At 37.0% G+C, this 16,532-nt stretch overlaps 1 protein-coding gene across 2 annotated transcripts; it reads left to right on the forward strand.

The window, feature by feature from the left end:
- Window positions 1–1,645: 1,645 nt before the first annotated feature.
- Window positions 1,646–4,748, forward strand: LOC113730456 (ribulose bisphosphate carboxylase/oxygenase activase, chloroplastic). 2 transcript variants are annotated; one of them, XM_027255148.2, is made up of 7 exons: window positions 1,646–1,804; window positions 2,390–2,709; window positions 2,803–2,908; window positions 3,245–3,330; window positions 3,465–3,937; window positions 4,037–4,357; window positions 4,478–4,748. In XM_027255148.2, exons 1-6 carry the CDS (start codon window positions 1,760–1,762, stop codon window positions 4,321–4,323), a joined length of 1,317 nt encoding a protein of 438 aa, XP_027110949.1. In that variant the 5' UTR covers window positions 1,646–1,759; the 3' UTR covers window positions 4,324–4,357; window positions 4,478–4,748. The 2 variants fall into 2 exon arrangements, with proteins under 2 accessions (XP_027110949.1, XP_027110948.1); XM_027255147.2 differs by having other exon boundaries at window positions 4,037–4,318.
- Window positions 4,749–16,532: the final 11,784 nt, after the last annotated feature.

Consider the following 16,532-nt stretch of genomic DNA (forward strand, 5'->3'; position numbering starts at 1 on the left):
GCAATTCACACAGACACTCAAACGCCGCGATGAAGTAAACATTGGTAAATAAGAGTTTCGATGTAATGAACGTCGGAAAGAATGTACTACCTCCTTCTTCCTTTTGGATTTAAAGGGAAATTTTTTCTGTCAAGAAGTCAATTGACTCTTACTGACTCAACAAACCTAAACCCCAGAGATTGAGTGTCTTAAAAGGAGAAAGTCGCAAAAGAGAGGACATCCCTCTGTGTCGAAAAAAAAAAAAGAGGACTCATTAGTCGGAATAACAACTTCACGTTTACCTAATTAATTGGATTCCGAACCTCTCACAAGTTTCATTCTACTCCACGGTGGGATAAATTAATATTTTCAAAATTGTTACATCATTTTCCAACTTAATTGCATCACATTTAAACTTTTGTCACACCATTTTCAACTCGATTACTCCGAAGGACAAACTTGTAGGAAATGAAACCTGTGAGACCCCATCTACTAATTAATATCCTTACCGGCTTCAAAAACCTAGGAAAAGAAACTGTTAATTTAGTGTAGAATAGGGCCTTGGTAATACTGCCCATTGGGCCAGATCAAAATTTGATGTTTAGGGCCAATGCATCTCACAAATTGGGCTATGTTTAAGTTTATTGGACCGAACCCAAACACAAAATGGGTTGTAATAGGGTTTCCAACTTTCAAGCCTGAACCAATTGGGTTGACTTTGCCGCTGGAAAGTCTTTCCATTAATAAATTAAATAAAAAAAAGGTTGCTATTGGGCGCGCTGCGAGTTGAATGATAGTCTTTTTTTTGGGAAACAAAAAAAGAAACTCTCCCTGTCCCGAGAAGTAAATTAACCATTATTGACTATTTTGATTTACATTATTCGTTCCTATCCAAACAATAATGTCCTCTTCTTTGAAATAAATTTATCAGAAACCCTCTGCGTTTTCTTAGAATTTGTTTCAGCCATCAAATATTATGCTGTCCCGTTCAAGTTTAAGAAAGAAAAAGATGTGATTTAGGCTCCAAGAAGGGCACCCGTGTGGAGCACATAGCTTACAAATCCGGACAATATCATTTGCTTCTACGATTTCTAACCAGGAAATTACATTATCAAGACAGAGCAAGAATTAAAAAATATATATAGGGAAATTGAAAAGTACCATTTAGCCCTGACCAAGTTTTAGCATTTTGTGTTTTGTTCTGAGTTTTACTGATACCACCCTCTGTATATGGCACTAAATTAAAGGGGAAAAATATGTGTGTATATATATATATTTTTTTTTTTTGATAACAAAGGGGAAAATTATATATAATGAATCAATAGCCAATAATTCTTCTTTTGTTCCTTCCGAGTAGTATTCTTCGGTGCACGAGCGACATATATATATATATATATATATATATATGTGTATATATATCTGTGTCTATGACTGAAGAGATAGCTGGCTTTGTGGCAATCAAATTACCAAATTTTAAGTGGAGAGGAGCAAATCTAAAGTGCTAACCTCAAGATTCTAAGGAGGATTTCAACAGGAAGCGTAGGCTTGCCACGTGGCGAGAAGGCAATCTTGAGTGTGTGGCGGTTAAGAATTCGAAAGCCAATCCTTTGGACTTCAATTTCTGTACACTCAATTACGCCTATAAGTTCCCCTCTCTCCTTTATCCTCGCTGGTTATATCGTTAATAAGCACCGGCTCCTCCACTCCCACCCTTCACTTTGCACTTTCAAAACTTTCCATCTCTCACTCTCCTTCTCAGCCAGTGGGATCACAAATAACAATGGCAGCCGCCGTCTCCTCAATCGGAGCTGTCAACTTTGCCCCGGTACCTCATCTTTTCCTTTTCTCTCTAATACCTTTTGGGATTTCAAAATCATCAAGTTAAGTACATGTATGGTTCGCTGTGTTTATACCGGTTGATTGCTTGAAATTTGATTATTCTAACATAATTAAACTTAATTAGTCTTCTAAGTACTTGCCTGAGTAATACTCATGTCTAACTTGAATACCTTTTGTCCTGGAAGACACTTTGGGGGATTAAAGTATCCACTCCAGTTCGTATAACTATCTACTCTTGAAGATGGTACTGATTTTAAGAAAGGCAACGATCAGATTCCATGCAAGTACTTCTATTTAAACAAGTGTACTTGTCTCAGGACTAGTTGTGTGCTAAGACAGGATTGGAACCATTAATGATACAAGTTAAAAACTTAAATGGGATCAGGATGAAGTGTTCTGGTTTTAGTTGAAGCAAGAGTAGCCATCGATTACAGTTCTAGCTCAATTGGAATGAAGTCGCATGTGACGCTGCTTTTTGTTTCTTGATCTGCTTAACCTTCTACTGATACGTGGTTTTGGTAGTATTTTACTAGTGATTGACAAGGTTTGGATTTGGTTGATATGCGTACAGCTCAACTTGAATGGCTCTGGAGCTGGAGCTGCGGTTCCTAGCTCAGCCTTCTTCGGCAGCAGCCTGAAGAAGGTGAACTCATCCTACACAGCCCCAAAGGTTTCACCGGGAAACTTTAAAATCGTGGCTACTGAGATTGACGAGGATAAGCAGACCGAGAAGGACAGATGGAAGGGCCTAAGCACTGATACCTCTGATGATCAACAAGACATCACCAGAGGAAAGGGCATGGTTGATTCTCTCTTCCAAGCCCCCTCGGGATCGGGAACCCACTATGCTGTCCTCAGCTCTTACGAATACCTCAGTCAGGGACTTCGCACGTAAGAGTACTATTAAAACTAATCCTCACTTATTATGAGATTGGAATTCAAAGTATTAACTTACTAATCATGCTGAGCTGCTGCCTGCGGCAGATACAATTTGGACAACACCATCGACGGTTTGTACATCGCTCCTGCCTTCATGGACAAGCTCGTTGTTCACATAACCAAGAACTACATGTCCTTGCCTGGCATCAAGGTAAATGTACTTGATATCATATAGTATTAATGTGAAGCATTATGTATGTAACCCGTACTCATCATAGTATTAGTAATGGCTAATCGCAGACTCCGATAAGTGGAACTGTACTACCTTACGCAGCCACGTGTAATAAAAATAAAATATTTTCTAAATAAACAATTTTAACCTCCACACTAGTACGCAAAGGACATTCGTAATTAACTGGTGAGTATCGATTTTATTAAAATACCTCCTTCAGTACTGAACCATCTTTTAACAAGATCCATCACCTAAGTAGTCTCTGTAATTGCCATGCCATGGAAAGTTGATAGTTTCCCCCTTATTGTGGAATAGGTCCCCCTCATCCTGGGTGTCTGGGGAGGCAAAGGTCAAGGAAAATCTTTCCAGTGTGAGCTCGTCTTTGCCAAGATGGGAATCAAGTGAGTTTTATATAGTTGTTCTTGTTTTCATAGTTCAAGTTCTCCACAAGAAAAATGTGAAGGTCGGTTCATAAGTTGAGTACAAAAACACGAGTCTTGACTTACTGGGGTTAATTATTGATTGGGTTTTTCAGCCCTATCATGATGAGTGCCGGAGAACTGGAAAGCGGAAATGCAGGAGAGCCAGCCAAGCTTATCAGGCAAAGATACAGAGAAGCAGCTGACATTATCAGGAAGGGAAAAATGTGCTGTCTCTTCATCAACGATCTTGATGCCGGTGCTGGTCGTCTCGGTGGAACTACACAATACACTGTTAACAACCAGATGGTTAACGCCACCCTCATGAACATTGCTGATAACCCCACCTGTGTCCAACTCCCCGGTATGTACAACAAAGAAGAGAACCCCCGTGTGCCCGTCATTGTCACCGGTAATGATTTCTCCACCTTGTATGCTCCCCTTATCCGTGATGGTCGTATGGAGAAATTCTACTGGGCACCAACCCGCGACGATCGTATTGGTGTCTGCACCGGTATTTTCCGAGCTGACAATGTTCCTCAGGAAGAAATTGTCAAACTTGTCGACACTTTCCCTGGTCAATCCATTGGTGAGTTGGGAACTGGATATACATTAATTAAACTAGGTAGGGCTGGCATCTTAATCTCATTTTCGGTTTGAAAACTGATATTGGACGACTGTTGTGCAGATTTCTTTGGTGCATTGAGGGCAAGAGTGTACGATGATGAAGTGAGGAAGTGGGTTTCCGGTGTTGGAGTGGACAAAGTTGGGAAAAAGCTCGTGAACTCAAGGGAAGGCCCTCCACAGTTCGAGAAGCCTGCCATGACCTTGGAGAAACTCCTCGAGTACGGCAACATGCTCGTCCAAGAGCAGGAGAACGTGAAGAGGGTCCAATTGGCTGACAAGTACTTGAACGAGGCCGCTCTTGGTGATGCCAACGAGGATGCTGTTGAGAGTGGAAGTTTCTACGGTTAGCTTTCTTGATCCTAGCTACAGGCCTTGATAGGAGGTTTGCTTCTTTTTCTTTATGCAAAAGGTGATGATCATGTGCAATTGGAAAACGTAGTAGGAGAAATTGCTCTCCTAAAAATTGGTTTCCTGTTTTTTGTTTTCCCCTTCTTCTACTCAGGCAAAGCAGCTCAGCAAGTGGGTGTTCCAGTTCCTGAAGGATGCACTGACCCTAATGCTAACAACTTTGATCCCACTGCAAGGAGTGATGATGGAAGCTGCTTATATACTCTCTAGGCCTTTCGGGGGAAGCAACCAATTAATCGACGCAGGAGTAATTTATAAGCGCGCAAAGGAGTCAAAAAATAAATCGTTGTCGCCTCTGTTTCTTTATGGATTACCGTCCTGTAATTTTGTGTCAAAGTATATTATACACTCGTCTCATCCTCGAATTCTGATTTTTGTGTATTTCTCTCTCTCTTATTCAAGACTTTTTTTTTTGGGAAGCTTAATGAGGAGGTTTCGTTCATGTTAAATCTGCAAGAACTGCATCAGTTACTTTCTTGGGGATGTTTACAAAAACCAGACCTTTCTCCCCGGTTCCCAGTCAAGACTTAATCTAATGTTTGTGTCTGATTTATTAAGCAAGAAAGTTCGTCTCCACTCATGTATTGCGTTCTTCAGCATTTTGTTTTCGCTGCTTGTGAATAATAAAGAGGGACAGAGTTAATTTAAGATTAAAATTGATCCGTCAAAGAATATCTTGCGGAGAAAGTTTTTTTTTGAAGGATGCGGAGAAAGAGTTCAAAACCGGTGCTCCGAATGTAAGTTCGAAAGTTTCAATTGACTTTATAATAAGATGCTGTTCAATTACTATTTTGATATGTTGATGAGTTGGCTACTCTAACCTTCTGTCAAATGAATACTTCATCGTTTTGTCATGTGGCCAAATTTTCTATTTGAACCATTATTAAGTACTTTAGTTTTGGTAACAATCAATTCTATGTTTGATTTTTCACCCAATTATCCTCTTCTCTTTTTTCACTTCTGTAACTATAGGAACTTTTAATCAATCATTTAATTTTTTTTATTGTATATGCGTTTGTATTAATTATGCCTTTCTAAACTTTTTTGTCAGTCACTTCATAGTATCTCAATTTTTTTTATTCTTTACCAATCACCTTTTCTATTCTTATTATTTGGTCTTTTTACATATTATAATCACTAAAATTTGAATAATTTGAACTCTTTCTAAAATTCGATATCAGTTCCCTATCTTTTCGCTACGTGCCAAATTTAATGTTTTATTTGAGTATTTTATTTTTGGTAACAATCAATTATTTTTATTTTTTCATGCACTTATCCTTTTTTTCTTTTTTAGTTCCTTAACTATAGCAACTTTCAAAACTTTATAGTATTTTGCTTTTTGACAACAATCAAATCTATCTTTATTTTTTCACATTCTTATTCTCTTTTCCTTTTTTTTTTTTTTTTACTTTCTTAACTATTGCAATTCTCAATCAATCTTTTAATTTCAAGCATCTCATAATTTTCTTTTTTTTAATATTTTTTGATCACATTTTTCCCTTGTTATTTGGTTTGGTTATATATTACTACTAGTTTCTTTATTTTGCATTTTGCAACACAATTAAATATCGCAACATCAATTTTGAAAGTCCAAATGTTTATTTAAGTAGATAAAGTATTTTTTGATTAACTATTCAAATATAGTTTGAGAATGAAAAAAGGATATAGTATATGTGACACTTAAAATGAGCCAAATTTTGAAAAGAATATGTAATGTACTAAACAAAAATAGAGTTAGGTAAGCATAGTGAACAAAATATTGTAACAATCAACATAAAGTTAAGGTTATTAATCAAATTAATAGTGAGCAAATTGTATAAAAATTCAATCTGAAATTAATTTAGAAACTTATATAGTCTATTAGACCCGTGCATATTTTGGGGCAATATTTTTAGTAAGAAGGAAAGAAATATCATAATGTGTTCAATAATATTTCATTATTTTCCCATGAAAAGATAATAAAATAAAAGATTAAAAGAAAGAGAGAAAAAAAGCTGTATATTGTTTTCATTAATTGAAAATGCAAAGTTCAAAAATAAAATTATTACTTTCATTACATAACTATGGAATTTTATGAACCCCTCATGGTTGAACATCCAAAGTGGGTGCCTGTTTCACATATTGGAATCGAAAATGAAAATGAAATCATAGACTCTGATTTTGGAATTAAATTTTTCATTCCAATATCTAGTTTGGTTCACACATTGGAATTAGCATCATTTCAACTCCTAATGCTTGGTTTGATGAGTGTTTCGGAATTAAATGCAATTAAATTCCAAATTTACCCCTGATATAACAATTCTTATAAAACAAAGGGTAAAATACAAGGAACCCCCTTGTGGTTTCACGAAAAGACACCTTACCCCCCTATTGTTTAAAAACTTCCACATAAACACCATAACTTTCATAACTAAAGTGAAAATTACCTTTTGAACCGACTGAGTCACCGACAGCAGGTCAAATACCTCATCTAACCTGTGGCCTGCTAAATTAGTAGGAATTGACAATCCAATGCATATCCAGAAACGTAAGCTTGAAAGCTTTGCCTTGGAACTTTGAATCAAATGCCAACGCAAGCATCAAAACTCTGCAGTCCACTGGCATGATAATGATGATGAATATATTGTAGCAATCGAACAAGGTACCATTCGGTGTCAGATACACTATCATACAAGGAACGGAAATGGTCTCATACATGATAATGATTAACCATAGTCTCGATTGCGGACATAGTTGATAGTACATATGCAAATAAATTATTGCAAAAGGAGACATCAAGAAGTGGGAGAGAGAGGAGTTGGAATCAGAATGAACTGCTGCTGCTGATCCCTTCTGATCGCATCAAGTACACATGGTCAAGAGCTTCTTCAACTTCAGCATTCAAGCGCTTGGTTTTTGTTGCACAATCAAGGGCTAATTCGTTGAGGAATTCTTACCATTATTTCTTTATGGAAACGAATAAGTTCCTAGGCAATCTCCTCAGCTGTAGCTTCAATCTCGAGGCAGAAGGCCATATTCTTCTCCTCATCTGTAGCGGCATGACCACTCCCCTTATGAGTGGATTCCCAAATTTTTCCCAAAAATTCCCAATCAATAATTGAGTGGGCACTCAATTCTATGTTTACTACTACTACTACTGAAGAAAATTGCTGAAGAAAATTGATCCCTTGTTCTCTGAGATCCGATTTTAGAGTATCAAAATTTCTGAAGAAAATTGATATACGCCTTAGACATTCGGAATACAAGCAACTCAATCATGGGGTTGTCAGATTTGAACAAGATTCAGCAATGCCCATTGTCTTATTTTGGAGATCTTGTTTGTTGTCACCTACGAGTTTGCCTACCATTTTGCCATCTCTGAGGAAGAAAATCGTAGGAGTGGCCTTGATTTCCCACGAATTACCGAGCTCTTGTTCCAAACAATATCAAATTTTATTAGTTTTTGATGGACGATATCCAGTGTATCAGAGAAAATGAAAGAAAATCAAAGGAAAAAAAGTTATAATTTAGGGGAGAAGCGGCTTTTTCTTTCCCTAGGAATGAAACTCAAGGTCTTTTCAAAGGAATCTCGCATACCCATCGTCACTAGATCGCATGCCCAGTTACAGGTCAATTTCCGCTTTAGTTATGAAGTCTAGGGTGTTTATGTAGAGGTTTCTAAACGATAGAGGGTAAGATGTCTTTTTGCAAAACCACAAGGGGGTTCCTTGTATTTTACCCTAAAACAAAGGAATAATTGCAGAAATTGGTAGATTTTGTATTTAACAAAAATATGAGACTTTGTAGATTTTGAAATTTAAGGAAGGGATATTTGAAATTTAATGACCATTATACAACTTTCAAAACAAACAAATTCATTCTAAATTTTTTTTTGAGATAATTTCATAAACTAAATCGCGGTTACTTTCACAAAAGTCATATTTTCCCATAAAAAACCAACTCTTTATGGTTTTCTCCCATTATAAGAACAGAGTACCCATTTTCTCATAAATAAATTTATTTATAGGATAAAATAAAAATAAACCGTTTTCCAATAAAACATTAGTTCTTTATGACTTTCCTCCATTATAAGAACAGAGTACCCATTTTTCCATAAATAAATATATTTATCGGATAAACTAAAAATAAATCCGTTCTCCAATAAAATATCAGCTCTTTATAGCTTTAGAATGAAGGGTTACAATGTCGCTGTCTCTATCACCATCAACTTTTGACTCCCTACTTCTTCCATCCCACCCAACACTAGAACGAAAAGATTTCACAAAAGATCAAATCTTGTATGAAATGATCAACTATAAAGCTTTATTAATATGCCAACCGCAACTATGTTCAAATGCTATACTGAGCAGGTTCTTAATATACAAAGAATAATTCGTACTAAAATCTCACAATTAATTCACAGCAAGTCATCCTTCCTGCACTGAACAAGACCCCTGAAGCGAAGATCTTTGGGTTGAGGTTCTTAATATACTGAGATAGTTCTTAATATACAAAGAACAATTCGTACTAAAATCTCACAATTAATTCACAGCAAGTCATCCTTCCTGCACTGAACAAGACCCCTGAAGCGAAAATCACAAACCTCTTGGATTTGGGTTGTGCGTTTTTTTCAATTTTTCTTAGAGATCTTTCTGGTAGAGATCTTGTTGAACAATTTGCCCACTGAAGATATTTACCCACTATTAATCCATTTAGATCTATTTTAGATCTTTTTTTTCAAGACATTTTGGATTACAGATGAAGATTATATGATGAAGAAGAAGAGATAGGAAATCTGATGAAAAAGAAGAACAGAAAGTGCGGCGTGTGATGGAGAGAAAGAGAGGGTAGGTCCGTCATAAATGTTGTCTGAGGGAATAAGTTGAGGGTTTTGTCCAAAACCTCCCAATTTGTTCGGGAATGGGATAACTCCGATTTTTTAGAAATGATTTCAAAATTTGCATTCCAATAGACTTAACCCAAGCATCAAATAAGGGATTCATTCCTTTCTGTGATTCCCAAACCCTTTAACCAAGCAACCCCTTAGTTTTCTTGGGGACGAACTTCTCCTACTTTTAACTAATGGAGAGAAATTAACCAAATTTGTCATAAATGTACTTCAATGTCTCCAAAATGCCCTTATAATGACATAAGTAGATATTTTTCCCAAAAAAAAAAAGATTACAATTGTGAAAAATTAATGACACTTAATTCTATGCGTAGCCATAAAATTTGCTACCCATCGAATGAAGACCGGAAGACCCCTAACTTTTACATAAAATTAAAGGCGAGATAAGTGTAATGTACCCATTTTATTAATATCAGCGATTGGTTAACACGTTTCTATTATTCCTTTATCTTTCAGGCCAGTGGGGTCATTTCCAAAGTGCAATGTCCAGTTTTTTGCAGCTTTAGCTGGGCAGAACAAAAACTTAGGGCCTGTTTGGAACCTGAGTTTTTTGGGAGTTTGTCTAAAACTTTACTGTAGTGCACTGTAAAAGTTTTTAAAAAAAATTTGTAGAAATTTTTGTAAGGTGAAAATTTTTTTTTGTAGAAGTTTTTGTAAGGTGAAATTTTTTTTTCTTTCTTTTTCTCTTTCTCTTTCTCTTTCTTTTTCTTTCTTTCCTTTTCTTTCCTCTCTTCTTCTTCATCTTCTTGCTTCCCCCTTCCCCTTCCCCGTTACCTTGCACCAGCAACTCCCTTTCCCCCTTCCCCGGCCACTGCCTTCCCCTCCCCCGCCACCGCACTGCCCTCTCTTTCCCCCTTCCCCCGCCCACTGCCCTCCCCGGCCACCCCTCTGCCCTCCCTTTCCCCTCTCCCCCGGCCACTGCCCTCCCCTCCCCCGCCATCGCACTGCCCTCTCTTTCCACCTTCCCCCGCCTACTGCCCTCCCCCGCCACCCCTTTGCGCCGCCTTTCCCTCTTCTCCCTTTCCCCCGCCACCCTCTGCCCTCCCTTTCCCCCTTCCCCCCGCCCTTTGCCCTGCCCTTCCCCTGCAGCCCAGCCGCACCAGACGATGGCAGGCCCAGGCTAGCGACCAGACGCAGCCCAGGCTCAGTGTAAGGTCCCGGTGCAACCCAATGAGTACAAACAAATTCACAATGATGCACAAAGATATATCAAATTTAAGCACAATAAAGAAAACTTAATTAAAGAGAAAAGATAAGAAATGCAAACCAAATATCAAACCAATAGCCTCTTCAATTGATGGCGATGCTAACCAAGATGTACAAGTGAATGCTCACTCCTTCCTCATCCCAAACACTCTTTGGTTGAGCCAAGGAGTTTTACAACTATTCTAGTTAACCCTCAACAACCTACACTTGAAAGATCACTCACCCAATTAAGAACTATTTTATACAAATGAGGCAACCTTCTCCAAGGTTTTACCACTCCGAGTGATAGGTTCACCTTCACCAAGGTTTTACTCCTCCTAGAGAGTAACCTTCACTTGAGCAACCTCACAACCCAACTTTTCCAACCCCTTGTACAACCAACAAATAATCTTTCTACTCAAAAATCTCACTTGTAAGCTTGTATTTTGTGTTGGCAAAAGTCTTATGTCTTCTTGTGCTTTGGGGTGTTTATAGAAGGTGAGAAATGGCTCCAAAAGGCTCTCCAACGGTCAAATATTAAATGGTGTCAAAACTAGCCGTTGGCCTGTCGGACGTCCGAACCCTGCGTCCAAACCACCTGTCGGACGTCCGAACCCTGCGTCCGAACGTCGTCAGAGAGTCATCAAATCTTTGCGAAATTTCTCGGACGTCCGATGCGATTGATGTGCGTCCGAGGCGTGCGTCCGATCCTTCCGGACGTCCGATGCTTCCTCGCGAGCGTCCGACAGAGTTTCCTTCTTGATGTTCTTCATTCTTTCGGACGTTCGATCCTGACTTCTTGAACGTCCGACAGCTTCAGCAAACTTTGCCTTTCAATTGCACTTGTTCATGGAATCAAACAACTTCAAAACTGAAAGTATATCTTGAAGAAATATTAGTATCATCCATTTGTTTTGTAAACATCAAAAGATAGGGATCAAGATCAACATTCTCCCCCTTTTTGATAATGACAAAACAATGGATGGAAGGAAGGAAAAAGATTGAGCATATGAGCATAGACTCCCCCTCACTCATTGCAACCAAACTTATAATTTCAGAATAACTCCCCCTAACACATAGCATCCATTTCTCCCCCTTTTTGTCATCATACAAATTCAGTAGTATTCAAAATATCAGCGAAAACTCAGATCAAAGTATCAGAAATATCAAAAAAAATTGTGAACAAGAATCACTGCAATGATAAACAAAATCTCCTATTTGTTAAAGTTAGCATCATGTTTAACTATTCACATGCATTTCATGCCTCTTCTCATATTCTTTCTCACATAACAATCACTTTTCATGTGACCTTTTTGACAACAAAAATTACACATAACCAAAGAGTTATCTACATGAACAGGTTTAATAAATCTTACTTGTCTTCTCCTATGGATAGCAAATTCGTTGGAATTAGAATTCAACCTATTCTTTTGAAAACAGACTTGTTTCTTGTGTTTAAGCAATTCATTTAGGCCATCCATTCTTTTTTTCAAATCACCTTGTTCCTTTTTGAACAAATCACAAAGTTTTGTTTTTCTATCAAGTTCAAAATGTAAAGCAGTCTCACTCTTCTTGAAATAATCATTTTCAGCTTTCAACGTTTTATTTTGTTGAAAAAGATTTACATTATCTCGAAGCAAAAAACTAATTTTCTGTTTTAACTCCTTGTTTCTAGCATAAGATTCTTTCAAACTTTTATGCATTTTAATCATAAGAATTTGCACATCATCATCTTCATTATCTTCATCACTAGAAGAGTGATAAGAACTTACCTCATCTTCTCCAACGGCCATTAGTGTCATTTAGGCCAACTCTTCTTTTTCTCTTTTTGAATTGCATTCATCCCATGTAATTTTGCAATCTCCTCTTGAACATCTCTTGTTGAAGATCTTCTTGAAACTTTTGATGTGAGGAGTTATATCATTGTCCACTTCCATGATTTCATTACCCATGAATGATGGGTTATCCCCCACTTGAGATGCTTTAAAAGCTATGCCTCTCTTATACATTCTTGCATTTTCTTCCTCTTGCACTTTGAATTTCAGCTTTAATTCATAAGAGGTTAGGGAATTCACAAGAGATTCAATGGACATAGAATTTAAATCCTTTGCCTCTTCTATAGCATTTATTTTGTTTTCCCATTCTTTTGGCAAGGCATTCAAAATCTTTCTATTTTTCTCACCCAAAGAATATTCTTTTCCAAGTAATTTAAGATCTTGAATAATGTCACAAAATCTACTACACATCTTATCAACATTTTCAAGAGGATGCATTTTGAAAAATTCATATTGAGAAACAAGCAAAGATTTCTTTTGTTCTTTAATATCTTGGTTACCTTCATGAAATACACACAATTTATCCCAAATATCTTTAGCTGATTTACAACCTTTAATTCTACTAGATTCATTTACATCTAATGCATTGTACAATATATACATGGCCTTGGCATTCAAGAAAAGGTATCTCTTGTCTTTTTCATTCAATTCTTGTCTAGTCTTTAATCTACTCAAATTAGTGGTAGAGTCAACTATTCTAGCTTCATAAGGACCATCTTCTACCACATACCATAATTCAATATAAATGGATTGTAAGAAAATCATCATTCTTTGATCCCACATGCTAAAATGAGAACCATTAAACATAGGTGGTCTATCAATAGATTGCCCTTCTAAAAAGGAAACTTTTATGGTTGCCATGATCTTTACTCTAAGCGGTTAAACTTAATCTCTAGGAGACCAAGCTCTGGTACCAATTGTAAGGTCCCGGTGCAACCCAATGAGTACAAACAAATTCACAATGATGCACAAACATATATCAAATTTAAGCACAATAAAGAAAACTTAATTAAAGAGAAAAGATAAGAAATGCAAACCAAATATCAAACCAATAGCCTCTTCAATTGATGACGATGCTAACCAAGATGTACAAGTGAAGGCTCACTCCTTCCTCATCCCAAACACTCTTTGGTTGAGCCAAGGAGTTTTACAACTATTCTAGTTAACCCTCAACAACCTACACTTGAAAGATCACTCACCCAATTAAGAACTATTTTATACAAATGAGGCAACCTTCACCAAGGTTTTACCACTCCGAGTGATAGGTTCACCTTCACCAAGGTTTTACTCCTCCTAGAGAGTAACCTTCACTTGAGCAACCTCACAACCCAACTTTCCCAATCCCTTATACAACCAACAAAGAATGTTTCTACTCAAAAATCTCACTTGTAAGCTTGTATTTTGTGTTGGCAAAAGTCTTATGTCTTCTTGTGCTTTGGGATGTTTATAGAATGTGAGAAATGGCTCCAAAAGGCTCTCCAACGGTCAAATATTAAATGGTGTCAAAACTAGCCGTTGGTCTGTCGGACGTCCGAACCCTGCGTCCAAACCACCTGTCGGACGTCCGAACCCTGCGTCCGAACGTCGTCAGAGAGTCATCAAATCTTTGCGAAATTTCTCGAACGTCCGATGCGATTGATGTGCGTCCGAGGCGTGCGTCCGATGCTTCCTCACGAGCGTCCGACAGAGTTTCCTTCTTGATGTTCTTCATCCTTTCGGACGTCCGATCCTGACTTCTTGAACGTCCGACAGCTTCAGCAAACTTTGCCTTTCAATTGCACTTGTTCATGGAATCAAACAACTTCAAAACTGAAAGTATATCTTGAAGAAATATTAGTATCATCCATTTGTTTTGTAAATATCAAAAGATAGGGATCAAGATCAACACTTAGCCTTTCCTCTTCTCCACAGCGCACCAGAAGCAGCCCGGGCTCACGACCCAGCCGCAACGTGCGCGCAGGCTGGGGGACGAAACGGTGGTGGTGCGTTTTGGGAACAAGCGGTGATTTTGGGTTGAGATGGGGGAGGAAGAAGGAAAAAAGGGAAGGGAATTTTTTTTGGTGTGTTTTGAGTATTTTGAGGTGTGTAGGTAAAAAATTTTGAGAAATTTTTTGGAATTCCTGTAACAAAAGTTGTTAAAAAACTAGTAGGTAAAAAACTTGTCCAAAAAATTGGGTTCCAAACAGGCCCTTAGGTAGATCACTCATAGAAATTTTCCTATATTTGGCAAAAGCAGACCGAACTTAGAAAGGCCTCAAATTGAGAGTAAGATTTAAGATTAGGGAGAATATTGATGTGGATGCAAGAAAACAATGAGCATTCTTTGATTAGGCACCTTGAAATCGTGGATAAAACTAGAGAAAGTATGCAACGCAAAAAAGTAGCCAGAATCAAAAGCACAGTGGAATTGCAAAATTGGAGGGGGTGGAGGGGAAAGCAAATTAAACTTCATCTTGCATGCGCGGATGATATTTATTGATTGTTTGGATCAAAAGCACAATGGGAAGGTTTAAAATCAATCAATGTAGAGAAAAATGTGACCGGTCGAGCATGGTGCAGCGCATGCAGCTGGGGAATTAATGCTTCCTGAATACGATGTTTATAGTGAAAACAATTGGGTAAATGGTTAGGCAAACTCAAAGTTGTCGTGCAGGTGTTATCTGTGTCCAGATTCCTGGGTTCTGCATGTCTTATTCAAACTGCCTAGTCCAAAAAATTTCCAGCTTAGTACCTTGCACGTTGCTTGTTTCAGTTAGCACTTATCCATTGTTCCTTTCTAACTTTGCTCAACGCACGAGACTTAACCTTGGAAATAAGGGTAATATCAGAAACCTCCCTTGAGGTTTCTCTTAATATCACTTGGCAGCTCTAAGGTTTCAAAAATATCACTTACTTTCTTTATTTTTGTTATTTGTGTAACAAAATTTTTAAAAACCTTGAACTACCTTTTCACTTGCTAAATAAAAATGTTCCTAAATCACATTGTTCATTTCAAGAAAACCATCACCTCAAAAACAATCTCTTGTAGTACTATCACATTACAATACTATACCTCATAAAAATATAAATTTGAAAAATAAAAAAGAAATTTGAAAAGAAATATAGTTGCATCAATTTAATTTTATATGTTCAAAATCGATTCCTATGAATTTATATATTTTTTCTAATAACTTCTCAACCCTTATTCAAACCATTAAACTGTACCAATCATTATAAAAATCAACTCAAAATAAGTAAATAAGTCATACCCCACTTTATCACAATCATAAAAAGTAAAAAATAAATAAAATTTAATTTGTTATAATTTATAAATAAAATATTGCATAGTAATCCAAAAAATATGAGTAGGAGAAAATGATGGAAAAAAGGAAAAAAAAAAGAAGAAAATGACTTTCATTTTTTTTTTAATTTTTGAACTCCATTTATTTGGTATATTATGAATTATGTGTCAAGTGAAGGTTAATATATTCTTTTTACAATTATGTGATATTTCTAAAATCTCAAGGTGCTAAGTGACATTAAAAGAAATCTCAAGGGAGGTTTCTGATATTATCCCTAGAAATAATAAAAAAGCTTCTCACTTTTTTTTTTTAATAAGGGAACTCACAATCGCTACCTAAGAGTGCGCACAGAATAAATTCAATTTCAGATAATAGTCCGCCAGCCACACGGACAGATAAAATGCACTAGACAAACCCTGTGTGACGGATAGATGTTTCAAAAGAGGTTTAAACCTTAATTGGTAGAAAATATAACACCAATTCTATCATGTCGGCCAACTCAAGAAACAAAAAGCTTCTCACATTGTTTTGCCTTCACGACAAAACACGTGTCAAGAGTTAAGATTCTTTCCAAATTAGATTTTAACACAATTTGGGCTTTTCCCATCTTTGAATACGATAGTTCCTGTTATTTTTTATTCCACAATTTGAGAAAGAATGGTCGAAAAGAAATTCAAACTGGTTATGAACAACATTACAATATTTAAACCTGTGTAAATGATAGCACAGCTAACTTCTGCCTTTGAAATGACAGGAAAGTCAACCAAAGTAAAGAAGTTTTGTTTATCCAAAGCAAGCATTAATAATGTTTATCTCATCAGCATTCGGCAACCGCAAAGCTGAAGACGTCAATGCGCGCACTTCAATGGACTGAGCCTTTTGTTTTGGTCGAGCACAGAAGTGAAATTGCAGATAAAACTGAAGCTATTGCTCAAGCCGAATAATAATGTATATAATTAC

This window comes from Coffea arabica, chromosome 2e, assembly GCF_036785885.1.
Source record: "Coffea arabica cultivar ET-39 chromosome 2e, Coffea Arabica ET-39 HiFi, whole genome shotgun sequence".
Lineage (NCBI taxonomy): Eukaryota > Viridiplantae > Streptophyta > Magnoliopsida > Gentianales > Rubiaceae > Coffea > Coffea arabica.

Bases quoted from the DNA above. Each gene is read 5' to 3' on its own strand.
- LOC113730456 (XM_027255147.2), top strand. From the start codon at position 1,760: ATGGCAGCCGCCGTCTCCTCAATCGGAGCTGTCAACTTTGCCCCG. The intron at 2,909-3,244 runs GTAAATGTACTT...ATTGTGGAATAG, and splicing joins TGTCCTTGCCTGGCATCAAG to GTCCCCCTCATCCTGGGTGT. The intron at 3,938-4,036 runs GTGAGTTGGGAA...ACTGTTGTGCAG, and splicing joins TTTCCCTGGTCAATCCATTG to ATTTCTTTGGTGCATTGAGG.